General features: G+C 43.0%; 1 protein-coding gene across 1 annotated transcript; it reads left to right on the forward strand.

Annotated features, from left to right (window-relative positions):
- Positions 1–15,862: 15,862 nt before the first annotated feature.
- PATE1 (prostate and testis expressed 1) lies at positions 15,863–18,864 on the forward strand. Its single transcript, XM_037839871.1, has 4 exons — positions 15,863–15,914; positions 16,217–16,252; positions 17,253–17,375; positions 18,731–18,864. The coding sequence occupies exons 1-4, from the start codon at positions 15,863–15,865 to the stop codon at positions 18,862–18,864; spliced, it is 345 nt and encodes a 114-aa protein (XP_037695799.1).
- The last annotated feature ends 8,548 nt before the right edge of the window (positions 18,865–27,412 follow it).

Raw genomic sequence — 27,412 nt, forward strand, 5'->3', positions numbered from 1 at the left:
GGCAGTTCTGAATCTTGATGTTTGCTCAGGAAGGAATGGGCAGAATGCAGTCAGGAGGCGGTCCCTGCAAAGCAGCTGAGCATGTCAGTCTAGAGGCTCAGTTAAGAAGGGTGTGAGTGGAATCTCATCTTTCACAGACAAACTATTGCAGTAGCTTTGATTACAACAGAAGATCACATGTTTCTTCTGGTTGGTGATGCGCACGTATTCCACACATCTTTTTGGGCATCCCAAGATGGAATATTGGTATAAGTAATCTGAAGAGAGTGGGAGAACAACACAGAGAGACCCCATGTCAAAACTGGGATGTGACAGGGAATCTGGCTGACTGAGCATTCCCTTCCTCCTTCGTGTCTTCTTGGGCAGAGTCTCAGACTTGAAGACTGACAGCCAAGGGGCAGTCTCCTCCCAGGACAGCAAAACACCCACTCAGAAATACATACATGCACACACATGCATACACATGCATTTACAGCCAAGTTGCTGGGATAGCCATTTGCTATTAGGGATTAAGTCACTGAATATCAGACAGATGGGAATTTGGAAGTCATCTATTAAAATCCAAGCAGTGTACACGTGAGAAATTTGAACTCAAAGAGGGGACGTAACATGCCCGTGGCTATCAGTTGAGTTCATTTCCCAGCTACTAAAGAATTCTGACTCCAGATCTAGTGCTCATTTTCCCCCAGGCCAAATCACACAATTAAATCCCCCAGCCCTCCCTCTTCTCCTGCCCCCATCTCACCTCCAGTGAAATATGGAGTGTACACTTCTATGGTCTGACAGGCAAAGTCAGGATATCTGGATTGACAAGAACCTAAATTCTTCCTGCACTTCTTGCCAACAAATTCATCACAGGAGGTGCAAACTGGGGCTCTTGGAGAATCTGGGTATTAGGGCAGAAACTTGGGGTGAGACCAGGGAATGCCAGGTAGTGGGGAGAAGAAAGGGGGCCCACCAATATAGGGGTCAATGCTGAGACCCTGGAGGCCCCAGATTTCCCTGGCCAGACAGGACCTTGGGGACCCTCTCTTCCAGGGGTGTCTGTTCCTGCAGAGCCCAGGTCTAGACAAGAATCTGGTTGCAGGAGGCATGAGATTGCCAGGATGCCCCCTCCCCTCTCTCTTTTCAGACTCATCCTGCAGCTGTGGCTTCTGAAGGGGACTCTGAGATGAGCACTTCTTTGCTGGTACTTCTGGGGAAGGATGCCTGAGAGACAAGAGAGGGTCCTGGGGTTGGGGAGGAAGGAGGAAGTTCTCCCTTCTGAGCTATTTATTCTTGACCTGGGCCTTAGATGGGAGGAAAGGAGCTATTGTTCTCCGATTCCTCCACCTATAGACCCCAAGTGATTCTTTATCATCCCTTCTTCTCAAACTCCCCACCCCTTTTACACCTTTCCTGGATGCAGCAATAGCAGGAGCCCCAGGAAGAACTTCCATGATGGGGAAGGAAATTTGCAGCAACCGGAGGTTAAGGATGCTGGATCCAGTAAACACTCTCCCTGCAACTCCTGCTCCTTCTGATCAGGACCTTCAGGACCTTCCTCTCTGCCCCCACCACCCTGCTCCCTTTTCCCCCCTGCCATGGAACTCACCCTCCTTTGGAAACTGGCACAGAACTAGGAGAGTTTCTGGGAGCAGGAGGAACAGGAGCCAGTCCATATATGCAGGGGAAGGCAGTAGAGGGGCAGGATGACGAGCAGGCAATCAAGCTTCAGGCAGGGCTCAGGAATGGTGCACCGGAGAGACGTGGGATGGAGATGAAGCTGCAGTTTCCTCCCTAGCCTCCTGCTCTGTGACTTCTGTCCTGGACTTTAAAAGGCGAAGTTCATTTGCTTGTATTGGGAGGCCCTGCCTCTGGGAGAGTGGGTGTCTGCTTTCTCTCCCCATTCCACAGCCAGCCCAGGGCCTAGATCAAGGAATTTGCATGGGGACAAGGCAACACTGGTCTCAAGAGAAGGCAAGACAGTCACAACCTCATCCCAGAGAAGGCAGGACATCTGATGGAAAAGAGATGGGTGCATCTTCAGAGTCCACATTTTCTCCACTCATTGGACATCCTATGTGTGATGCTACCAACTACTCCACTGAGCCCTGGTGTATGGCTTCACCCCACAGACATATATCTGGGGAGCCTTTAAGCTGCATTCCCTTTGAATAAGTGCAATGGTTTCCTTAGCACAATGTCTTTATGTTTGCATGGGCATATAATTGAATTGTTGCAAAATAGAGTGCCACTCCTCTCCGTAATTTTCCCTGCTTCTAAACTGACCCACCTGTGGGACATATACTGATGAGTATATTCTTCTTAGTTTCTCTATTCTGTGTTTGGCTCACCCCTTAGGATAATCGGCTATGGCTAAATCTTGGGTCCCTTGTGCTGGACTTGTTTTTGAATAACTGAATTTTTAGTCCCCACCTCCATTCTTAGACGTATTCAAACTTTGCAGTGAGCTCATTCCTCACTTCCACCGGGGTGGTCTCCCCCTTCACCAGCCGAGTGTTATGTGACGTGGTTGAATCAGGGAATCCAACACAACCTACAGGTATGCCACACATTTGTCCATTGGGAGAAGTTTTGTAAATATCCCATGCTTTATTCTTTCTTAATCCTCCTCTTATTCTTCCTTCACATAATTCAGTGGGTTATGCCCACTTGTTCTTTCCCATGTCTCTTGATTCAGTTATTTTCCGAGCATATCTATTGACACAACCCAAGCATAAGTCATAACCTCTTTAGCCTGGCTTTGAAAGCCTCTTTCATTGGTCTTCCATTTCATTCCCTTGCTCTCTTTCCAAATATCTTATTTCTATTTTATGAATCAAAAATATATCTCTTCAGCCAAAAAGCCTATTCTGAGGACCACTGCAATTTAGAACCTAGTTCCTTTCAGATAATTTCACAGTATAGTGTATGTAATAAGACTGAAACCTGTTCAGAAGAGGACTCAGTCAGCAGGGACTAGGATGAGAAAGCAACAATTCATGGAGGGGGTACATTGTAAGGAATTGTAGGACTTCGCTAAGGGGAATCAAGATCAATGGCATTTTACGATGAGGAAAGGTGCATGCAAAGCTCCAGACTGGACCTATGCCACAGATGAGATTCTTTTCTGGCAATGCCTTTATCTGGTTTTGGTATCAAGGTAAGTTTGGCTCCATAGAATGAATTAGGATGAATTAACTCCTCTTCAATTTTCAGGAGGACTTTTCATAGAACTGGTACTATGTTTTTCCTTAAATGTTTGGTGGAGTTCACCAATGAATCCATCTGAGATTTTCTTGTATGAAGGTTTTAATTACAAAGTCAATATCTAAATAGATAAAAGTGCATTTATTTCTTCTTGGGTGAGCTTTGGTAGTTTGTGACTTTAGGAATTGCCCAATGTCTGACATGCTAAGCACCACCTGAGTTTGCTTAGCATATTTTGTTACTGTAAGGACAAAAGATAATGTATTTACAGTGTCTACAGCAGAGTAATTGCTTAGCAAATCGTAGTCATTACTATTGCCATCTTCTAAAGAGAAAAAGAACAGTCTTCAACTAAGACAAAAAAATACTCTAGGTTAATTTCACTCAAAAATCTACACTGTAGAATGACAGGAATTCAAAAGACCCAAATACTAACAAATATTCAGAAGGGATACAAACAGCAACATTGAACCTCAGGGGCCTTTGCATTACACCCCTCTCCTCTTCTCTCTTAGTTAATGTAATCTTTCAGCAGTGAGCAGTCATGCTTCTAATGCTGTCTCTATATTTTATATATGGATGTGGAAATGTTGGAGAAGTTCTATTCCGCAGTGCAAGAGACTAGCAAAACAACTGATTTTGCTCTCCTTCAGTGGTTCTGGTCCAGAGTGATAGCTGAAAACTCAGTATCCTGCATTCTAGTGCAGATTCTTCAGATGGTCTTGATGATCCAGGAGACCCTCTGATGTGAACAGCAGGGCAAGTCGTGCTGCTTCAAGCCCCCGTGTCTTCTAGGTCTGAGTGGATCCATTTCCTGGTGCAGGTCCTTGAAGAAAGCTCTGAGACAGTGACATTAGACCCTTTTCCTCTTGAAACATCATTATATTCATTTTACAGGTTAAAAAAAAACTGAGGTTAAGTAAGCTTAAGTGATTTTTCAAGAGTTGGGATTTGATCCCTGGCCTGCCTCCTGAGCCCGTGTGGTTTTTAACCACTGTGCCAGATGACGTACCTGGCCCAGTATGTAGGAAACAGCAGAAACTTCACTTAGCATTTTTTTTTCTTTCGTTCTTCCTTTGAAGTCTTTCTGTAACTCCCTGATGTTTGATTTTTCTGGAACATGTGTTTTCTGCAAGGGAAGCTCAAGTGGTCAATTAATGTGTAAGAGACCAGAGCAGTAGCATGTTCAAGAGGGCAAGCCTAACTCAGGTCTATCGGCAAAGAAAGAGGATAACCCTGCTTTCATCCTTAAAAGGGAAGGAGGGAGACCTATGTATCACTGGTTAAGAACGCCCTCTTGCAAACCTGGTATTCTGCATTCTCATCCCACTGAAGCTCTTAATAGCTCTATGAACTTGAGTGAGCTAGTAACTCCTCCAAAGCTCAAATTCCTCAGCTGTAAACTGGAGATGATGAAAACAGCATCTGCCCCACAAGGTCATTGTGGGGATTAAATGAATTAATAATGTAAAGCCATTAGAACAGTTCCTGGCATCTAGCTAATATCACCAGTTAGCTTACAATGGGCTGGAGGCAGAGTAGAGTGTGGTCCCAGGATGTGAAACGTGGTGTGAAATTTCACAGTCTGGCAGCAGCACGAGAAGCAGGGTCAAGCAAAATCATATAATGAAACGAGGTCGCAGTGCATGAAGCCCATTTGCGGAGCTTTAACCTAGAGTTTGGTGCTTATGTACTCTCTCCCAGCACTCTGCTGAGAACCGTGCTCACCTTGGTAACTCCTTACAAGTTTGAGGAGTCGGTATCATGAGCCCCACTTTTGATGATGAAACTGAGACCATGAATAAATGAAGGAATCGAGATTCGAAGCACAGTCTATCTGACTCTACGGCTCCGCTCTTTTTGGATATTGGATCTGCCTTATACAGAAGGCGGGAGAGGTTAAAAGGCTTTGAAACCTGACTGGCTGATCCAGCAGAAGCTGGGTGGAAGACGCTAGAGATAAGAGCCTGCAAATTTTCCATGGAAGCAGACTGTTCTAAGACTGTGTCTCATGAGGAGAAACTTCCACCTTCTTGGGCCCTGACAGGAGAAAATGACCAGTGACACATGGCAAGGGGGTCTTCTATTTGTTGTGTCCTGGGGCTGCTGTCTTCCTGCTCTGGGACCTCCTGAGCTATTTCCTTCTTGAGGCCTCCTTGCCGACGGCCTCCACCTCAGCCCCTCACCCTCAGAACCAGGGAAGAACAGAGTTCTCATCTCCTAACATGCTAGGAGTTGGAGTGTCAGGCACTGTGCTGAATTTTGCATGTATAATCTCATTTGAAGCTCATGACAACTTCATTCTTATCACCATTCTCAGATGAGACATTGAGGCAGTCGATGTTAAATTCTTGTACAAGGTGTCACCTCTAAAGAGCAAAGTTGGGAGGCATTGTCAAGTCTTTTTTACTCAAAGCTCTAACTTTCAATCACCTTGAGGAGGGGTGACAGCCAGTTTAAGGAGAAATAACCCGTCAAGGTAGAGGCAGCCCCTTTGTGGGAAGGATGATTTGGGGCATCCTCTGAGCTTGGGTTGGGGGATAATGGGAGAGGGAACCCTCCCGTGTGAGTCATAGCACCAGAGCTTGGGATTTGGAAAGGGTCTGCTTTCTCATGGCTCTGTCCTCTTTCTATTTTACTGGAAAGGTCTCATTTGTCCCGGGTGTGTGGGCTTGAGGTCGGTGCTGCTGCCCTCTGGCATCTCCTTCCCTCTGTTGAGCTCCTTTCTCTCCCTTTCCCTCCCCAGATTATCATCTATCTCAGCATGTGACCCCCCAGGGTGTGTGATCACGTGACACTTGTCCACTGAGCCTTCGGGATACAGCACAGACGCCCACACAGACCTTGACCGACTCCTTTCTCCACCCCAGGCTTAGGATGCTCTGTGCCTCACCTTTACCCCTGAGGGGCCCGAGCATTTTCTTGGATTTTTGCCTCAACTTTCCAGTTGCATTACATGGATCAGTCCCACGAATGGTCACTGCTCAAAATATGTTGAATGAACTACTAAACTGAACCCAGCCTCTTCCTGGCTGATGTGAGAGTTCCCGTGAGCTCTTCTGCTTTGGGATCACAAGAAACATCTGTAGATGACACAATAATCACTAACCTGTGGTTATGAGCTCCTACTGGTCTTGGCTATAAGTTAAGTCCTCAGAGAGGCTTACAGTCCAGATGAGAGAATGATAGAGGAAATATTCCAAATACCAAACTAGTTTTCAGTGCACTGAGGCAGGCTTTAGTTGGCAGCTCCCCTGAGGCTCAGCCATCTTTCAAACAATTGACAGAAAAGCTCTACAGAGGTGGTAGATTTGAGGACTCATATTCATTTTTGTGCAAAAACCCAGCTGAGGTCACAGGGAGGGAGTGGGGGTGGGAGAGGAGGAACATTCCAGAAAGACAAGGTGCACCCAAAGCATGGTGAGATGCCTCAGCTCCCTGACTGAAGGTTACAGATTTATTTAGTTCCTTAAAGAAAGAATTTACTGCCTACAATGCTGAAAAGAAAATGTACATTATTAAATTTGTAATTCAGTTTTACTCTAAATAACCATTTAGGTAAGTGTCATTTGTTAACTAGATTCCCTTCAGTTTAGAGAGGCAGAGAAAAGGCACAGGCTTTAAGTAGGTCAGTCCATCCTGAGTGGGAATCCCAGCTTCCTGAGCAGGTTGTTTTACTTTTCTGAGTCTCAGTTTTCATCTGAAGAAGAATTATAGTTCTTACATCATAGAGTGTTGCAGGGTCAAATGATTATAAGGGATAATTGCCATATAGGATCACTATACATACATACAGAAACTTAAGCCAACCCCAGCCACAGACCCTAAACCAGTAGGAACTGCTGAGAGAATTAGCAAAATTCCAATATTATTTTAAATATTGAACTATGGGGAAAAGGAGTCAACAGGGGCTGAGAGTAGAGGTGGTAAGAAATGGTGGAACTTGGAAAACACTTTGAATGGAAAGCCTAAGAGACTTGCTAATTGATTCAATGTGAAGTGGGAGGGTGGGTTAAGGGGAAGATAAAAGAGGAATTTGCATGATCCCTAGTTTTTTAGCCTGAGCCACTGTGTGAATGGTGCAGCTATTTGCTGAGGTGAGAAAGATTGGGAGAGAAGTAGGATGGGTGGGGAGAGATGGGGAGAGTGCAGTGTGGGAGTGAGATGGGATGGGAAATCAATATTTTGTTTGTAGGCATGAGTTCAAGGTGCCCATTCAAAGCAGACATGAGAAGAAAGCATTGGGTATGAGTCTGGACCTCAGGGGAAGGTTTAGGGAGGAAGATAAAGATTTGTGGGTTTGCCAGTTCATATATATTATGTCCCCCAGAAAAAGTCATATTCTTTAATGCAATCTTGTGGGGGCAGACATATTGGTATTGATTAGGTTGGAACCTTTTGATTGTTTCCATGGAGATGTGACTAGTAACACCTTTGACTAGTGTGTGACCTGTTGATGAGATTGTTTCCATGGAGATGTGGTTCCACCCATTTAGCTTGGGTCTTGATTTAATCACTGGAGTCCTATAAAAGTGCTCACAAACAGAAGGACCTCAGAGCAGCTCAGAGAGACATTTTGGAGACAGCCGCTGAAAACAGACTTTTGCTAATGTTTGGAGATGCTAGCCCAGTGTTGCTCCAGAGAAGCTAGGAAAGGACAAAACACCCCAAGAGCAACATTTTGAAGAATGCAGAGCAGCTGAGAGAGGAGCTAGAACACAACCTGGGATCAGCAGGTGCCAGCCACACGCCTCCCCAGCTAACAGAGGTTTTCCGGACACCATTGGCCTTCCTTTGGTGAAGGTATACTCTTGTTGATTCCTTAATTTGGACATTTTTATGGCCTTCAGACTATAAATTTGTAACCAAATAAACCCCATTCATAAAAGCCAATCCATTTCTGGTATTTTGCATAATGGCAGCATTAGCAAACCAGAACAGTGGGTATCAGCATACAGGAGGTGTTTAGAGCTATGAGTGAGTCTTATCCCTTATATGGCTTCAGGTTTTTAGTACTGAAAAACATCAACAGCTAGGAACTCAGGTCACCAAATAGTATGATTATTAGCGGTATATTGCTCTGTGCTGCACTTGTGGGCTCACCGGCCTGGAGGCTGTGCCAAGTAAGCTCAGGCTTTTCTGTTTGGTTCTGTATGGTTAGCCAAAATGCTGACTCAGTTGCTTTCTAATGATCCTCTTAAGTGAGTGGAGTTAGACTTATTCCTGCTAATTGTCTTCTGAGGAACACCCCAGGAGAACAAAGGGCATCTGAATGAGGGAAATGCCAAAAATGGGGGTCCCCATGCCAGGCCTGTGTGTTGGCACCATGGGACAGGGGATGGGATGGGAGACAGAAGGGTAAACCATCATGAAATAATGAGAATCAAAAAATAACAACTTAGAAAAAAGAAAAATTTATTGTACATCAAATCACAGTCCATTATACCCGTGACACTAAGATTTTGATGTTGACACCCATTTTGAGGTTATGGAGACCCGCCTTTGGACACGCATTTCAGACTTCCACTTGGGGAAGGTGCCTTTCTGGGATATGGAGGGGAGTGCAGAAGTGTTGCAAGATTCTCACTTTCTTATAGTATGTGTGAGCATGCATCCTTGGGAATTTCTACAATTTGGAGAGAAGGCTGTGTCCTCTTTCTAACCTTGGATATTTGCAACCTTTTGGCACATGTTTAAGTCTCTGAAATTGTAAGTGTTTTTTTTTTCTTGAGGAGGTTTATATCCTGTAAATGTACCTAAGCAGGGACCATCACACCCTCTTACTGCCTCCCCACCCACTTCTGAATGCCACCAACAGTTCTAGCTCTGCCTTGTTCTAGTGCTCTGTGTTCACTTTTCTCAGCTGACTGAGCTTCTCTCCTCTCATCTGTGGCCCATCTAAGCTTTAATGATCAAAGCTACCTCAACTCAAGTTCTCAAGAAGAAGATGTTCTGGTCCCCTGACCCCATGGGCTGTGTCCCAGCTGCTCCTGGGACAATGATGCATCCCAGGATTTCACATCGTTGCATTACTGTCTCCACCACCCATCTCCACCCCACTTGAGGCTTCATGAAATTCCCTAGAAACCCCTGCCTTCTTGTCCTTCCTTCAGAACAGGAATCCAGTCTGGCTTCCCCTGGCACTTTGGATTATTCCAGGAAACTAATCTCTATCAGACTCTCTTCTTGGCTTTAGTGGCAAAACACCCCCTTCTGCAGTATCATCATTTTATTCCCTCTTCTGAGCCCTCTCCCTGGGTGAGGTGCTTAAAATGATCTCTTCCAGACTCCTAGAGCTTTATTCCTTCTTCCCTCCAAGCAACTCTGGAATCCCAGCTCTGCAATAACAGCTTCCCTGTCCCCAGAGAAGCAGAGGCAGAGCTTTCTTCTCTACCTCTTGCCCTACCCAAACCCAGTGGATTCCATTTCAATGGATTTAATTCAACAAGTGCTAACATATTGTAACAAGAGTGGGCTCCAGAGCCTGATTAGAGTTTGACTCTCATCTCAAACTCTCTGGGTTTCAGTATCTCCATCTGTCTCAAAGGGATAATATCTTCCACATAAAGTCATTGTAAGTACTAAATAAGAAAACATTTGAAGCACCCAGCACCAGTGCCTGTCATATAGTATGTGAGCAAACCACTTCAGTTTCCCACACCTGGGATGCACTTAGCACAGTGGTAGCTGGTGCAGATGCAGGCAGCAGATGATGCAAAAAAAATACATATAAAATGGTCTTTGCTCTCAGAGAATTTGCATCTTTTGGAGGAGACAAAATATATGTTGTGAAAACACTAAATGTAAAATGTAAGACTAAAGCAAATCAGGCTGAAGGGTAAAGGTTGAAACTGTGTGTTGAAACTTCAACTTCCATGTGAGAACAAGGGAAGAGATGTTTATTTGGTGTTTATATTTTCTAAACAATATAACTTCTACAGTCAGTTTGTTCAAACACTACAATTACATGGAACTTTGAATAGGAAATGAGCTAGGTAGGTCTGTATAGATTAGAATGAAATAGCAACACATCCTAAAGTAATTTGGGGGGAGAATAAAAATACATATTCGGGGCCCCTCTGAAGAGCTGGGGGAGGATGCAGAAGTGTCGGACTTCCTCACCTGGATTGTTGCTGATGTTCTCACAAACACTGGGGACTGACGGCTTGATGTGCTGAGCCCTCTGTCTTGGGGCTGGCTTCTATGAAGCTTGTTGCTGCAAGGAGAGGCTAAACCTGCTTACAATTGTGCCTAAGAGTCTCCCCCTGAGTGCCTCTTTGTTGCTCAGATGTGGCCCTCTCTCTCTCTAACTAAGCCATCTTGGCGGGTGATCTTGCTGCCCTCCCCACTACGTGGGACCTGATTCCCAGGGGTGTAAATCTCCCTGGCAATGCAGAATATGACTCCCGGGGAGGAATGTGGACCCGGCATCGTGGGACTGAGAGTATCTTCTTGACCAAAAGGGGGATGCAAAATGAGATGAAATAGTTTCAGTGGCTGAGAGATTTCAAATGGAGTCGAGAGGTCACTCTGGTGGACATTCTTAGGCACTATATAGATAACACTTTTTAGGTTTTAATGTATTGGAATAGCTAGAAGTAAATACCTGAAACTACCAAACTCTAACCCAGTAGCCTTGACTCTTGAAGATGATTGTAAAACAATGTAAAACAATGTAGCTTACAAGAGGTGACAGTGTGATTATGAAAACCTTGAGGATTGCACTCCCTTTATCCAGTGTATGAATGGATGAGTAGAAAAATGGGGACAAAACCTAAATGAAAAATAGGGTGGGATGGAGGGGTGATTTGGGTGTTCTTTTTTATTTTTATTTTTTATTCTTATTCTGATTCTCTCTGGTGTAAGGAAAATGTTCAAAAATAGATTGGGATGATGAATGCACAGCTATATGATGGTACTGTGAACAGTTGATTGAACATCATGGATGATTGTATGGTATGTGAATATATCTCAATAAAACTGAATTAAAAAGAAAAACGACATTACCATGCCCTTTGCAGTCAGCACTCTACTTCCCACCCCATGTAACCACTGCTCTGCTTTCTGTCACCAGAGATAAGTTTTGACTGCTGGCTTCTTTCACTTGATATGTTTATCCTAGAGAAAAGAATGTTCATAATGGCTTTATTTGTAAGCGGCAACAATTGGAATGGACCAAATTCCTTTTAATGGGTGAATGGATAAACAAACTCACAGAGCCATACATTGGAATACTGTTGTGCAATATAAAAGAATGAATTATTAATGCATGCAACAACTGGATGGCTTTCAAGGATATTTTGCTGAGTCTCAAAGGATTACATACTGTCCAATTCCATTTATATTATACTCCCTGAATTGCAAATGTATAGTGATGCAGAAGAGATCAATGGTTCCCAGAGCTCAGATTAGGGGAGGTCCGACTGTAAAGAGATTAGTGTGAGGGGGTTTCTTTGCAGTGATGGAGCAGTTACATATCCTGATGTAGGTGATGGTCACATAAATCTACACATTTGACAAAATTTCATATCCTAAAAAAATGAGTGCATGTAAAAACTGATGAAATTCAAATAAGGTCTGTCATATCATAATAATATTGTACTGATATTAATTTCCTTCTTTGGAAAGTGTATTGTGGTCATTTAAGACATTACCACTGGGAAGAGCTGAGGAAAGGGTACAAAGGAAATCTCTGTACTCTTTTTGCAAATTCTTGTGATTCTTAAATTATTTCAAAATAGAAAGTTAAAAAAACAGGCTTCTGAATTTTTTAGATTTCATTGTATCTATAGATCTGTGAGAAACTGACACCTTAACAAAATTGAATCTTCTGGTCAATTATTATCTGTATAGTTTATTTGGTTTTTAATGAACTTTTCTTAATTGTTTTGCTCCTTGGGGAAAATTGTGTATAAGATTCATTATACTTATTCCTAGATAATTCATGTATTTTATGTTACTGTAAATATTCTCTTTTTTGAAACTTCATTTTCTAACCTTTTTTTTTTCTTGCTGGGCAACTCATGCTTTATTTATTTTCATGAACCCTTAGGTTGCTGGAACTCAACAAACAAGGTCCAAAAATAATAGATGGTTGTGTCCCTCTGGATTGAATAAAAACAGCTAGGACTCTTGGATAAACGCCATGGTAGAGAATTATGGGGTGTGGGAGGGCCGGGGACTGGGCCAAAGCACAGAGAATTCTGAAGGATTCTCTGTTGGTAATTATCTTCTTTCAACACATTGAAGATATCCCACTAATTTCTGGCCCCCCTTGTTCTGCCTGAGAATTCAGTTGTCAGTCTAACTGATGTTCTTTTGAATGCATTCTGTCATTTCTCCTCTGGTTGCTTAAAATTTTATCATTTTCTTTGACTTTCTGAAATTTGACTATGATGCTGGATTTTTTTATTTCTCCTGCTTGGGATTTTTTTGGGTTTCTCAAATCTCTGGATTGATGTTTTCCATCAGTTCTGGAAAGTTCTCAGCCATAATATTCATGTACCAGAACATTATACAGCAAAAAAGTACAGCTTCAGGCAAAATCATGAATGATTTGTACAGCACATACTGTATGATTCCATTTGCATCAATATTCAAAAACAGGCAAAAATATAGGGTGGTAAAACTATTAAATAAAACATTGATTAGATTCCACAAGAGACAGGGTAGTGTTTTCTGCTACGTGAAGGAAACTAGTAGAGCGGCAAGTGGTAATGGAAACGATGATTAAATCGTTGGCTACTTCTTCACTTTTGAAATCCTAGACCTCCTTCTCCAGTCATTTCAACATCCACATTATCATCTCCAAACCTCAGCATCAAAGGAAGGAAGTATTAGAGAATTTGAGGGATATTAGATGATTCTGAGAAATTCCCAGGAGAGCCTAAGTGATGGCAAGTCTTGTGGTGGGAGAAAGACACACAGAAACTCTCCCAGGAGACACTTCCTTTACGTTCCTGTTTGGAACATTTCCTCTGCCTTCCACTTCCTAGAAAAGGGTAGAACTACGTTGGTCTCATTTATTCCCAGAGACCAAGAGCTGCTCTGTTCACTCGCCTGAGGCTAAAGAGACAGGCTGTTCTGACGTGCCATGCTTCAAACCCTGTTCTAGAAGAAACTGTTTGTTCCCTGATGGTTCACTGGTGCTGTGCGTAATGAAGAAACCCCGGGAGCCCGAGGTCATTAGTGCTGCATTGGAACAGGAAGTGGGGTCTTCCTCTAGTCCACCCTCCTCATCATATGTGGCATCTGCCTAAGCTGAGACCGTCCCTCAAATCCTAGTTCTCACCACCAGTCCCATTAACCTCTTCAGAAAAGTCATTGTATGAAAATATCTAGATCACCAAAGAATTTCAGTTATTTTTTCTGTATTCTGTGAAGAGTAGATCTGTTTCTTTAAAAAAAGTAATAAAAACTGATTAGAAAGTCAACTTCCACTCAAGAAACATACATTTTTATTGCTTTATGATGACATTGGAGATGCAGACTGAAACTCCCAGCCCACATGTAAACATCTTCTGACCACACACATGCAGACAGGGTTGAGCGCCTCCTCGCTCTCAGAACTGAGATACAATACTGGGTTTACTATTCTGGATTAGTTCTACCCCCAGAACTCTGTGGGGGAAAGAGGAGCACCATGAATAGAGGGCCATACAGACTTAAATAGGGGCTAGAGCAGTGGGCAAAAGGGATCTTTAAATCCTTTTAATTCATGGGTCTCTAATTTATGACATAAGAATAATTATTTTGGGGGTGCCCTAGGAGGATAAGGAAAAGGACTTGGGGCATACGGTAAGGGAACAGAGTTTGGCCCAGTGAGAAAATCAGGTGATAAGAGAAATAAGGCAGGTGTCTGGATTTGGAGAGATTTGAAGCAAAAAGTAAATCAATAAAACAGAGTCCAAATATAGGCAAGGGGTCCAGGTCGATCAGTACATGTGGGTGGAGGAAATTTCCTCTTTAGGAAAAGTCACATAATGAGATCATAGGAGTGTGATTAGGTGAGGGACATCTTCTGATTCTTTACTGTGGAAGAGAGGAAACAGAACGTTTTCTTCTTTCTTATGGACTGCCAATAGCCAAGAAATTAAATATAGAATTTCTGGAAGGGAAGGAGAGTGAACCTCAAAAGGTAGGAGAAAGGAATGCAAAGATGCAAGAAAAGATGCTAAATTTCTGGGAAGGGGGTGGTGAGAAGAGGGAAAGAGAGAGCTCTGTTAGTCAATATGCAGAACAAAAAACTCATTGATATCATTGGCGTGCGCAAATACGTATGTTTGTGAGTGTGTGTGTGTTTAATACGTGAATACTTAATGGTGTTATTTCAAAGCTTCACCAGGGTAGTTGGCACCCCAGGTAAGCAGTAATTCATGTATTCCTCTCTTCCTCCCTGCATGGCAGTGTCAATGTGCTCTTTTGGTATTTAGAAAAACCTTCAAATACAATGGAGAAAATCTCCTCCAAAAAAATAAAAAAAAAGACACCTATCTCATTCTCAATATCTGGCTCAATGACTAAAATGTTGTAATAATCCTCAGTATGTGTTTTCCATGAACTTATGGCTGCATAAATAAAAATCAGCCAGTAAACCCCTCCAATATTCAGTTCTCTGAGTGAAGTGCTACAGGTGATTTGAAAAAAAATATAAGAAACAATGTCCGCTCTACAAGAGATTACAGCATAGTTCAGAATATGCATAACAAACATATGTACTCCAATTTCTCAGTTTCTCCATCTTGGGTATGAAAAATCAAACCATATCTCTCTTACAGGACCAAATTATAATAGCTGCATCTCCTGTCTGATGTAACTGAAGGAAAAACTTCCCTCTGCCCAAGTGTTTCTGGACCTCTTTTGGGGATGCTTAAACAGGCCACAGGTCAGTCTTGTTTGGCCCCTACCACTTCAGCCAACATCGGGCTTAGACCCCTGAACAGCCAACGTGGGGCTTGGCTGTAGACCAACATTTCACTCCATGGTAATGTGCCATAAGCAGGGGCTCAGACCCTTCCCTCAGTTCCCTGCAATGACAACAGAGACTAAGCTGCAACTTCCTTTACAATTAACTGAAAGCCTGGGAAAAAGCGAAGGAAACTAACAGAAAACTTAGAGTGAGCTAGTAGGTTGACAGTGGGAAACTTCACTCCTCTCTTGAGAATCCCTTGCCAGTGCCTCTGAGCCTAAACTTTCCACCTCCTCCCCATCTCCATTCCCTCTAGCTTTGCATTGGAAAGACTCTCTGCTTAGCCCTCTTTTCCCCTTTCTGTATTCTAGTTATCTGCACTCAGATGTTCTCTTGGCTATAATGAGCACTTCAGTGTGGATGACTCTGAATCCGCCCCTTCTGACCTGATCTATCCCTGTGTTCTCCTTCTGTGTGGTGTGGTGGAAAGACCAGAGAACATGACATCACAAGTGCTGAATGGTGGGACTGGACTAAATCAGGCTTAGGAGTCGCTGCCTAGCCAGTCCCTCTTTCACCAAGTTGTCAAGAAGAGAAATGACACTAGTTTCCAAAGATCCACTAGTTTCCAAAGAAGCACAGCTCATCTCTGAAGGACTTCACTGTGTCCCACCCCTAACCCTGCCTGGGGAAGTCCAACCTGGCAGGTGTATCAATAGGCATGTTTCCAGCCTCCTGTCCTAATCTGGTCCTCCCTCCAAAATGGACAAGCTCCTCCTGCTGGGCCTACCCACCCTGCTCTGCTACTTTAAAGGTGAGTCCCCAGGGTTGGCAGATGGTACCCTGTGTCCAGGTTCCCAGAAAGGGTCAGGGTCTCATGGCAGAGGGCCCCACAGGGGAGCCACATGGTAACAGAAGCACAATGAGCTGTCATTCTTGTGTCATGCCTTCCATCCCCAACTTGCCATGTCCTTGGGACCTTCACCAAAGCCCTTTAGCTCTCCCATTATAGGAGGAACTAGTCAGATTAGAGAGGACTTGGAGAGGATTTTCATAGAAGCTATGAGATGGGGGTTGGAAAATGAGGTCGACAGAGAGTGTGTCTTTTTCCAACAGCACTATCTGGGTCACTTCCAGAAAATGATCACCTGGGTGAGTAGAAATGGATCATGGCGTGGGGGTGGGAGTGGTGCATGGGCAGGGTGGGCATTAAGGTCAAAGGCAACCCTGAGAGAGACCTTGAATCTCAACACCCAATATCCTCTTCCAGCAGGACAGGACAGGGATGGGAGCTGATCTTAGGTTTGACAAAATAAAACATGCAGCAGCTGCCAAGTCTTGAAACGAGAGTGGTTAAGGGTAAGCGAAGGGGAAAGGAGGAAGTGAAAATGGAGACACTAGCTAGCCAGATCCAGAAATGTAGCACCTTCATGAATTGCAGGTGCTTTGTCCCCGTTGACAAGTGCTTGCAGGCACATGCAGGCGAGAATGCCACATGGGGTCAATTAAAAATGAGGGAATGAGGGGAAAAAAAGAAAGAAATGTGCATTTGCCTTTCTCCTTCTGGTCTGTGCTGCTCCCCTCCTCTCTATAGGGAAGGGTAGGGGCATCTGAGAAGCCCTAAAACCATGGAGAGAATTGGAAGGAGAAACGAGGGGCAGAGATCCCCTAAGATAGGACTAGAACTTGGAAGGACAGAAAGGGTTTAGAATGGCTCTAGGTTGAAGAGCACAGGAAGGACTTGGAGGAAATGACTGCCAAGGTCCTAGGCAGGGTAAATCTCAGACAAAATTGCAGACTCATCCTATTTCTTCTTGCTAGCACGGTCAAAGAAATAGCTGTTGACAGGCAGCACTCTTTTAGTGAGTATCAACAGGACCTGATCTTACCATTCAAGTCTGATTTTGCTCTTCTTTCCCTGATCTCTCCACCTTTCTTTCTCCTCCCATTTTCTGGGCTCCAACTCCTGAGACTGCAAACTCCAGTTGCTGTCTTGGCTTAGCCTGTTCTAATAGAGCCCCCTCCCCCCAATACCCTGGGCTCCCAGAAAGCCTCTTACCCCAAGCTGACTCCAGACCCAAAGGGGCGATGGGTCCTTTCTGGGTGGTCCAAGATCTGCTCTCACTTCTATTTCCTTATTTTCTGGTCCAAGCATGGGAAATTGTTCAGTGTAGGATGTGCCACCTCCAGTTTCCAGGAGAACATTGTTCCAAAGGAAGAGGAATATGCATTGCAACGACAGACGAGGCCTGTGCAGTTGGGAGGATTTACAAAAGTGAGTTGTGGGCTACGGGAAGGAGGAAGGGGTGGAGGAGGCAGACAGGGAAGCATGAGCTAAGGAGAGGAAGAAGGGCCTTACGTTCCTGCAAGCAGGCTCAGGTCTCCAGAATGGATGAATCCACCCCTGTCATATGTCATAATTAAAAGGAAAAGAGCTGGTCACTAAGGCGTGTGGGTATTTGGGGAAAGCAAAAGGAAACAGAGGAGACTGAATTGAAGAGAAAGAAGCAGCAGAAAATGCCCAGTGGGGAACTGGTTGCTGGGGAGGAGTGGAGCCTGCCTGGATGCCCTGACTGATGCACATTTTGAAACCGGGGAAATCGTGGGCCCGACATCAGCATTAGGCACTAGCTAAATGGCCCTTGGATGGGTAAGATTAAATATCCTGATTTCTCTGTCTTCCCACCATTTGTGCTAAGCCATCTCTTGACATTCTTAACCCTCCACTAAACCAGAGTTAAGATTCTCGGTTGAAAACTCCAGCCTTGGGAATCCCTGAATTGCTTCTCTCTTTGCCTCCCCAAGTCCCACCTCCCATGAGTTTTTGAGGTTATTGTTCTAGTTCAGGTAAGAACTTTCTTGTATTTGTACAATTAACCACAGTCATCATCTACAACAGGTTTCCTATGTTATACCATCCCATGTTTTATCCTCTAGCTTTCCTTCTAGTGACATACATGACCCTAGACTTCCCCTTTCAGGCATACACACGCTCAGCACTGGTACTTACACTTGGATTACTGTGCTACCATCACCTCTCTTCATTTCCAAACATTTACAGTCAAGCTTGTTAAAAATTCTGTACGCCTTATGCATTATCTGCCTATTCTCTACCCTCTTTCTATCTCCTGGTAACCTATACTCTAGATTTTAATCCCCAGAGTTGCTCATTATAATTAGTTCATATTGGTGAAACCATACAATATGTGTCCTTTTGTGATTGGCTTATTTCGCTCAACATAATCTCCTCAAGGTTCATCCAGGATGTCCCATACATCAGGACTTCATTCCTTTTCACAGCTGAGTAATATTCCATCCTATGTATATACCACAGTTTGTTTATCCACTCATCAGTTGATGGACACTTGGGTTATTTCTGTCTTTTGGCAATTGCAAATTATGTCACCATGAACATCGGTGTGCAAATGTCTGTTCATGTCCCATAAGTTTTTAAGTAGATCTGTCGCTGTTCTATCCCCCAACTTGCTGCATCTCCCAAGCTTTTACATTTCAGTAACAGAGCCTCGAACCAAGCAAGGTATTTTTATATGCTAGTGTGGGCTGGAGAGGAGTTCTTTTGAAATAGCCTCAGGGCCAGGCTTGCTGATTTGTTTCTCCTCTCTTCCTCAGATGATGGAACTCCCTGGTTAACCTTCATGGACTGCATTAAGAACTGTGCCGACGTCGACAATATAAGCTGGAGTATCTATCGGGTGAACTACAGGTGCTGCAGGAGCCATGACTTGTGCAATGAAAAGCTCTAGGAGTTGTTGGTCCTTTCACCAGTCTGATCTTTGAGGGACTTTGTTCCCTTATCACCTTCATTATAATTTCCAGGGGAAAAAAAACCAACACTCCAGGTGAGGATGGCAAGCTCCTGGCTAGTCCTTTGCATGTGGAAGAAAATCCCTCTCCTTTTCTAGATTCTGTCTTGTTCCCTGAAAAAGAAACCCCCTGATAGCAGGACCAAAATATCCTGCAGGTTGTCACTACAATTAAAGCATATAACCCTGTGCTCCTGAGCATGAATGTAGCAGAGTGAAAAGAGATAACTTGAGTTGACTTGGATTTTGTTTCTGAGTGCTCATCCCAGAATTAGGAGAAGGTTAGGGAGTAGAAAGGAATTTACACTGGAACCGTGAAGAGAGAAGGGTTTTCTGCCTTCTGGAATGAGACTGCCTTTGAGGTTGGGGGTTGCGGGGAAGAGGAGGAGGAATCTATGGGATTCTCCCTAAACATTAGAGGTCCTACACCCTGTTTCCCTGGCTAATTCACTAGTAGGTATTCAGACTCTAAAGAGGAAGACTGTAGGTTGCTTCCAAGGAGAGGACTCTGAGGCCCCGCTAACACTCCCAAGCCTTAAGCATGGCCTGAGGAAGCCGCGTGCATCTGTACCCCAGACGTCTCATCAGCCACCTCTGTGGACAGATGCTCCCTTGGCCAGAGGCCCCTCACACCCCAGCCCCACTCCCATCTCACACATGCATACTTTCCACTGTGCATAATTCAAGCATCCTGGGAGAAAAATGGGGATTGGAATGAGGGTTCTCACAAAACTGAATCCTAACAAACTGGTAGGGTGAGGCCTATAAATAGTGAAAATTGATATTATAAAAAAAAATACAAAGAAAGTTGCAATTCTTCCATACCTAGATTGTGGATGAAATTCATACTTGCTTCCTTCCCTTGGTTCCTTCTTTCTGTCTGCTCCAAACCCTTCTTTAACTCTCTCAACAAACATTTATTAGAAACACTCTACGTTCCAGCCACTGCCTGGCCCTAGGACAGTATGTTCATGATGACAATCTCCATGGAGCTTAGTCAGACTTTAAAGGGGTGATAATAGCAACACTTACTGACTTCTCTCACTCTTTTTTACTCTTTCTAGAAGCCTACAAGAGTGATACCACCCATATCCATTTTTGGGGCTCAGTCAGGAAACAGAAGCAGCTAGTTATTTTCACAGAGGCATCTTAAAATGAAGATGTGTTAACCAGGAATTGAAGGACAGGAAAAGACAAAGGAAGACATTGAGGTAACAGAGAGATATTGCAGGAAGCAGCTAAAACCCCTTCACCTAGGAGAACAAAGGAAAGTGCTCCAGTTTGCTAAAGCTGCCAAAATGCAATATACCAGAAATGGACTGGCTTTTATAAAGGGGGTTTCTTAGCTTACAAGTTTACAATTCTGAGTCCATGAAAATGTCCAAATTAAGGCAATAACAAGAGGATACCTTCTCCAAAGAAAGGCTGCTGCTATCTGGGGTTCCTCTGCCACATGGGGAGGCTGGTGTCTACTGGTCCTTCTCTCCACATTTTATTCCTTTCAGGGCTGGCTCATTCAGCTTCTGTGGGTCCTTTCTTGCTTCTCTGGGTGTTTCTCTCTCTAAGCTCTCTCCAAATGTCTCTGCATTTATCATCTCATAAAGGACTCCAGTAAAGGATTAAGACCCACCTTCAATGGGCTGGGCCACATCTCAATTGAAACAACCTAACCAAAAGGTCCCACCCACAATAGGTTTGCCCTCACAAGGATGGATTAAAAGAACATGGCCTTTTCCAGGCTACATCACAGGAAGGACTTGGATTATTAGACCTTAGGAGCTTGGAGGAAGGACTCTGTGGAACGGGGACTCATCCATATGAGGAGAGGGTGTTGCCTAGTTGTTAGTAGTCTCTCAGGAGTTCCAACAAAGGACCCAAAGATGGTGCTGGTGTATCTGTGAGGGCTCCACAAAGCTGATTCTGGAAGTGTGGGAAAATCCAAAAAACAGAACCAAGTGTAGCCCTGAAACCAATTGTCATTGCCTGGGTGAGGAAGTGTTGAGGGGACTAGATGTTCAGCACTTCAGCCTTCCAGTCTCCCTCTAGCTCTTCCTATTGGCAGAATCTAACAGGGATCCAGCTTGCAAAGGGCAGCATCATAAAACAGAGTATAGAAGTGTGGGTTTGAGGCTGAAAGATGATGGCTTAAAATCCACTGTAGTCCATCACCTTGGCTATTCAGCATTACCTATTCATACATTCTTCTACACATATTTGAATGTCCACCCAACAAAAGACAACTTTATGCTTCTTCCTAATAAAAGGCATCTATCCTTCATACAAATAAAGACACTTTCATGCTTTCTCCAAAATAAGGAGTCAAAGTCCCAAATGTCATTGTATCCATCTCAGAGTGATAGTCTAGATACTTGTTTCTGTGCAATGTTAAATACTCCTCACTTCAATCCTAATCCCATTTGGCAAACACCACCAATAATTCCTATGTAAAATAATACAGATATAAAACAAAGAAATTATGACAAGAAAGGTAGAAGATAAGCAGAGCTGCCTCAGTCTTTGTGTTTGAACTGAAGATGATGCCAGAGTAATATTTTTTAACTTTTCTTCTTCTACTACCAATTCCATGTTTCCTTTTACCAGGATTATTTATCTGGTATGGGGTTATAAACCTTCATTCCCAAAGAGTCCAGATCCTCAATAGCCCTGCCTTTTTTGGTTTTAGAGTTTTGTGGTAGACTGAATCATGAACTCCAACAAAAGACAGATTCTTAATCTTAATTCTGTGTTCCTGTGGTTGTGAACCCATTTGTAAATAGGAATTTTTGAAGATGGTATTAGTAGTTAAGGGGTGACCAAATAGAATCAGGGTGGGTGTTAATCCATATTAATAAGGGTCTTTTATAGAGGGAAACTTATTGCAACAGTGGGCAAAAACTAGAAACCAGAAGAAGCCAGAAGTCATAGACAGACACAGAAGGAGACCACGGACCTTGTCATGTCATAGTGGAACATCATCGCCAGACTGCAACCAGAATGGCCTTTGCCAACATCTTGATTTTTGTCTTCTAGTCTTCAAGACTATGAGACAATAAATACTTGTTTAAGCAAACCCATTGCATGGTATTTGTCACAGCAGCTCTAGCAAATTAAGACAAGTTTCATTTTGCTTTTACTATCAGACAGGAAGTATTAAGTAGCACCCCAGAGAATCTCCTCTGGTCCAGACATAGTCATCCCTGCCTACAATGTCCACAGCAACTGATGTCCCCATAGCAATCAGGGCCGATTTTCTCAGCCAGAATAATAATCCCCATGCTTATTATTTCTGTGACAGCAGACGCCCATAATGGTCACACATGCTCAGCTTGGAAGTCAGTTGAACATGGTTATGTTCCCTAATGAAAACACATCTCCCTTGGGAAATAAAATTTCCAAATCAGCCAAAAGTAAAGCTGCAGGAATGGAAAGAGTCAGGTGGAACAGTGGGATGACTGGTCACCACTTCTGCACTTCATTTCTGGACCTGTGTATTCTCACTCTGGGAAAAGCAGCACTCTGATGGACTGAATTCCATCCTGCAACAGAACCTCAGAATGTGACCATATTTGGAAATAGGGTCATAAGAGATGGAATTAAGTAGGCTAAAATGAAGTCACACTGGAGAAGGGTGGTCTCTTAACCCAATATGATTGGTACTCTTAAAAGCAAAGGAAATTTGGACACAGACAGACAGAGAGGAGATGGCCACATGACAACTGAGGCAGAAACGGAAGCCCAAGGATTGCCAACAAACCACCAGAAGCCAGGAGAGAGGCAGGGGACAGATTCTTCCTCAGAGACCTCAGAGGGGGCACGGCCCTGTCAACACCTCCATTTCAGCCTTCTATCCAGCAGAACTGTGAGGCAACCAACTTCCGTTGTTTTAAGCCATCTAGTTGTGGTAGCCCTAGAAAACTAAGGCAAGCACCTTATATCCATTGCATATATGCATCTCATAAGATATAATCTTGCCTTTTCAGAATGTTTGCTTCTAAATCATACTATAACAGATTCATTGAAACACTCCACCATTTCCATCAGGATAGCTGCTTCTAAATAATGGGGTACATGGTAAGATAATCGATTCCCAACGACATGAACCCATTACCATACCTCCTTTGTGGTGAAATTAATTTCTTGCTTAGAAGCAATGCTATGTGGGATATATTGACAGTGAGTAAGTCATTCTCTAAATCCCCAGTTGGTATTATTAGTAGGGAACATAAATATACATCTAAAATATGTCTTTATTCCTATAAGAATAAATTCCATCCTTCCTGGAAAGAGTTTAACGTAATCAACCAATCACATTTTTAGCAACTAACCATGAATTAATGTAGGTATGTCCAGACTAAGTGTATGACCAAGTGTTCTACCCATTTGTATCTAGATATCAATTCCTTAGGTTTTGGATTTGGGTGTGAATTTGGAGACTGTAAACTCTCTCCTCATTACACAGATTTATAGGATATGAGAAAAGCAGAGCCCCTCTGACTTGGAAATGCCCAAGTCTCAGCTGCTCCCAGAATCAGTAAATACTCTTGGGGGAAAAAAATGGCTGGTAATCTCCAGCTCACCTGGGAAGGGGTTTCCCCACTCTCAAATTTTAGTTCATCTAATCCTCGTTGTTTTCTCAACACTCTGCAATCTGTCAAATACAATTTTTGCAACTTATCCAAATTTCCATATTGTAGAAGAAGTATTAGTCTGATGCATCATACGACATCATGCCCAAGGGCAGAGATTTGTTTATAAGTGTTCAAAATAAAATGTATGGGATTAAAACTGAGTACAGTTATATCGAAATACAGCTTAATCATTGTGTTAAAAACAGATTTGTAAATAGTAATATATGCTGTTTTTAATGCATTAAATAAAAAGGGAAATATAGTTAAACTATAGGCAAGTCAGTTAACTTTTTCTTATTTAAAGTCATATCAGTGTGATGACTGAGTTTGCTTAGTTCAATAAGAAAATTAAACTCTGAGGTGGTTTATAACAGAATAGCACACAAGACATGTTGTATATCCAGTTGACTTTTATTTTTTATTTTGATGAACAAAAGTGTTAAAATTCCAATGAACAAGATGGAATCACTGAAAGTGGAGTTAGAGCTTCCATAGCTCAATTACAAGGCAAGAATAGGCTTCTCCCAAGCAGCACCAGATTTCACCAAGATATTTCAGTTAAATCCCTATTCTTATAGCCTTTTTGTCTTAGAAAAACATGAGTTCATCTTTAACTATTCTTAAATACAACTTGTAATAAGAAAGTAAAATATTGTATATCCTTGGTTCAATTTTAATGCCATCAAACTAAAAATTAATTTTTAAAGAGTTCTGAAGTATTAATAGCTATTGATAGATTTTTCAGAGAAACTAGCAAGGAATTTTTCATCTCAGATCTATCCTGGTAAAGGATGTTGGCTTCTGCTCTCTTCTTTTGTATTTGAATGTTAGCCAAAAAATTTTCCAACTTTTCACTAGCATTCATTATAGTAAGTTTAAGACTGAGGTTGAGATATATATATATATATATATATATATTTCATTCATATAGTAAAAAGTATTTTCCAAGTGAGCCAACCATGAATAAAATTCTTACTTTGCAAATATTCCAAGAATACATTTTCTATTTTTCTCAGTAAGAAAAAAAAAAGGTGTTACTCTTGTTTTGAACAAGGTCTTTAAGACTTGTCCTCTTAAAAGCCAATGAATGTCTGTGTGTTATGAAAACACTTTATATTCTTCTCCCATTCTTGGCTAAATCCTTTCAAATATGATTCAGAGACCTACATCTGTTACAATTAATGGTCTTTAAAAAGTTGGAAAAACTAAGGGATATTGTAAAACTCTAATTGTTAGTACCTTGCTCTTTAAGAAGGAATGAGTGACATAGAATAGAGATGTGGCTGACGGTCTGCCCTGATGCATTGTACTGGGCCAGGGCACTCATCCCAGTTCCTGAGTATGGACTGCTGATGGCTCGCCACCACCCCCCTCAGCTGACAGGAGACACTTTGCTACACCCACCATCTGGGGAGGCCCAGGGCCAATGATCGACTGAAGGGTGATAGCAAAAGGCTATTCCTCCTGCCTCAAATCAGGATGACTCAATCTTAGAATGTATTGTCCAGAGTTCTTGTACCACAACCCTTAAATCAGGCCAGACCTTACTGAGATCACCTTCTCACTCAAGCTCTTTCCCCTTCTATTCTACTCCCCTCGACTCATTACAGGTTTTTCCTTAAAAAAGCATTTCCTCAAGAAACCTCTGCCTCAAGCTTTCCTTCTAGGGAAGCCAGCTTAACACAATTGGTAATAGAAACAGTTGTAGGAAACAGATTCTAAGGATGGGATTCTGGAATTGGATCCCTGGCCAGCCAGCTGCAGTGAGAAAGCTGTTTCACGACCCTAAGTACTGATGACACTTGGCATCCGGTAGTGGTGCAATTGCTAGGACTTTTACCTGTGGTGAGTGGGGGTAGGATATAGGTGAAACGGGATCCCTGCCTCCTGAGAGGCACGGGAGAAAGAATGCATAGAAGGACTGTGGATCTGGGTGACTTGCTGAAGGCAATTGGGGCTTTGAAAAGAGAAAATGACACGCTCAGGGGAATTGATTTCCAATTTAAAGCAAAATGTGAGTCAGAGAGGGTTTTACAGACATGTAAAGAGTCCCTAAGCTCCTGCAGCAAAGGGTTAGACCAAGCTGAAGAACAAGCACTAACAAATTAAGTCTTACTTGCAGGAATGGCAGAACTTCAGAGAGGGCTTAATCCTCACCTTAGCTAGTCTTTTGCAGAAAAGTTGGCTACCGATAAAGCAGACTTGAGCTCCTGAGACTTGTCGTGAGGATATCTGTGTAAATGTAAATGAGTACGTTGAAACTGCATGTTCTCCTGAGACTTCTTGCTGGAATGTAGAGGCCTCAACCCAGCGTTGCTTGAAGACCATACAGAAAACTAAAATAAGGCAGGTACCTTACAAGAAAACTCTGCCCTGCTCAGGATTTGCCCCCCTCCTTCTCTGCTGGCCAAAAGATCAATAAGTAAAGTCCAATCTCACCATGGCCTGTGTGGGAAAGTGCTAGACCTGCTAAGGAAATAGATGGTAATACCCAAAGATGCTGCAGGAACTGGCCAGCAGGAACTGAAGGAATAGAGAGAATGTGCCTGGAAGTAGGTTCTGAAGATGCTGGATCAAAGGAGGGAGAATAACAGAAAGTAGTCTGTGCACTTTAGGCAGGCATCCCACACCTATATTTTTTTAAAAGTCATCTCTTACTTTAATCCCTGTACACCCTCTGGAGAACCACTTGCGATGTGAGGTTTCCAAAATCAAAGTGGCCTGACTGCTGACCCTGTGCTAAAGGCCACCCCCCACCAACCCCCAAATAAAGACTGGTATTTAGAAGCCCAATTCTGAAGGCACCGCTCATCCTTGATATCAGCTGGAGCTGAGACACCTCAGGCCAGGAGCAAGAGGACACCACGTTCTTTCTCCCATAGAACAGGGCAAGTGTCACCTCTGCTGAATTAGGTGCTTGCTTCTTGGTGGAGGAAAGAGTTCTAATTTGGATTCAGTGCCCCAATGATTCCCCTGAGCAGTGGAGAGGGATCATGTCAGATTTTTGTCTTAAACCACACACTTATTCATTGAGCCATCATTTGTTGAGCAATTACCATGTGCCAAGCAGAGAGCTCAGGACTGGAGATACAAAGGACCTTGGTTTTACAGAACTTGGTTGGTCTTCATCCTCATTATTTGTTAGAGTTTTAAGAAGCCTTAATAATCAAAAAAAAATCTAACCTTACAATTAAGTAATTTGCTAAAAATGTAGTCAGTTAGTGTCAACCGCAGATCTCTGGGCCGCCAGGAAAAGGCTTTTTCCATTATCCACACTGCCTGTATTCACAGGCTCTTGTACCAATCATCTCCTACCCTGTAATACAAAGAAAAAGAACTAACTGATTTTGGTAAAATTGTTTGTAAATGAGGTGCTAGGAGAGGGTAAGCAGTAGGCCAAAGGGATCTAATCCTTGGGTAGCATTCAAAAACTACCACAATTCAAACTGAAAATAATACAACAGATAGAAGACCCAAAACTATACCGCATAGGAGATCAACTTCCACCAGAATGCAGAAAGCTGGATGGGGTATTGCTTGCACCCTAACAAAAGGTAAAATCTGGATGAAGGATAAAATCATAACTTTTCTTGGACATATCAGGGAGCCGGGGTCCCAGGGTAATCAAGTAGTTGACCCCAGAAGGGACAGAAGCACGGACTCTTATATGTGGTAGAGCAGGGGAGGAAGGTGCAGTCACAATAGAAGCAGGTAAGAAGAAATCCACTAAAATTTTACCAAATTTCTAAAGCCTGAGTGCGGGCTTGTGTGCCATTATAGAACCTCTAGGAACCCCAGAAACAGAGATATTTGTGGACATTTTTCTTAGCTCTCCTCCAGAAACTTTTTCTTAGGTCTTC

This window comes from Choloepus didactylus, chromosome 6 (assembly GCF_015220235.1).
Source record: "Choloepus didactylus isolate mChoDid1 chromosome 6, mChoDid1.pri, whole genome shotgun sequence".
Classification (NCBI taxonomy): Eukaryota; Metazoa; Chordata; class Mammalia; order Pilosa; family Megalonychidae; genus Choloepus; species Choloepus didactylus.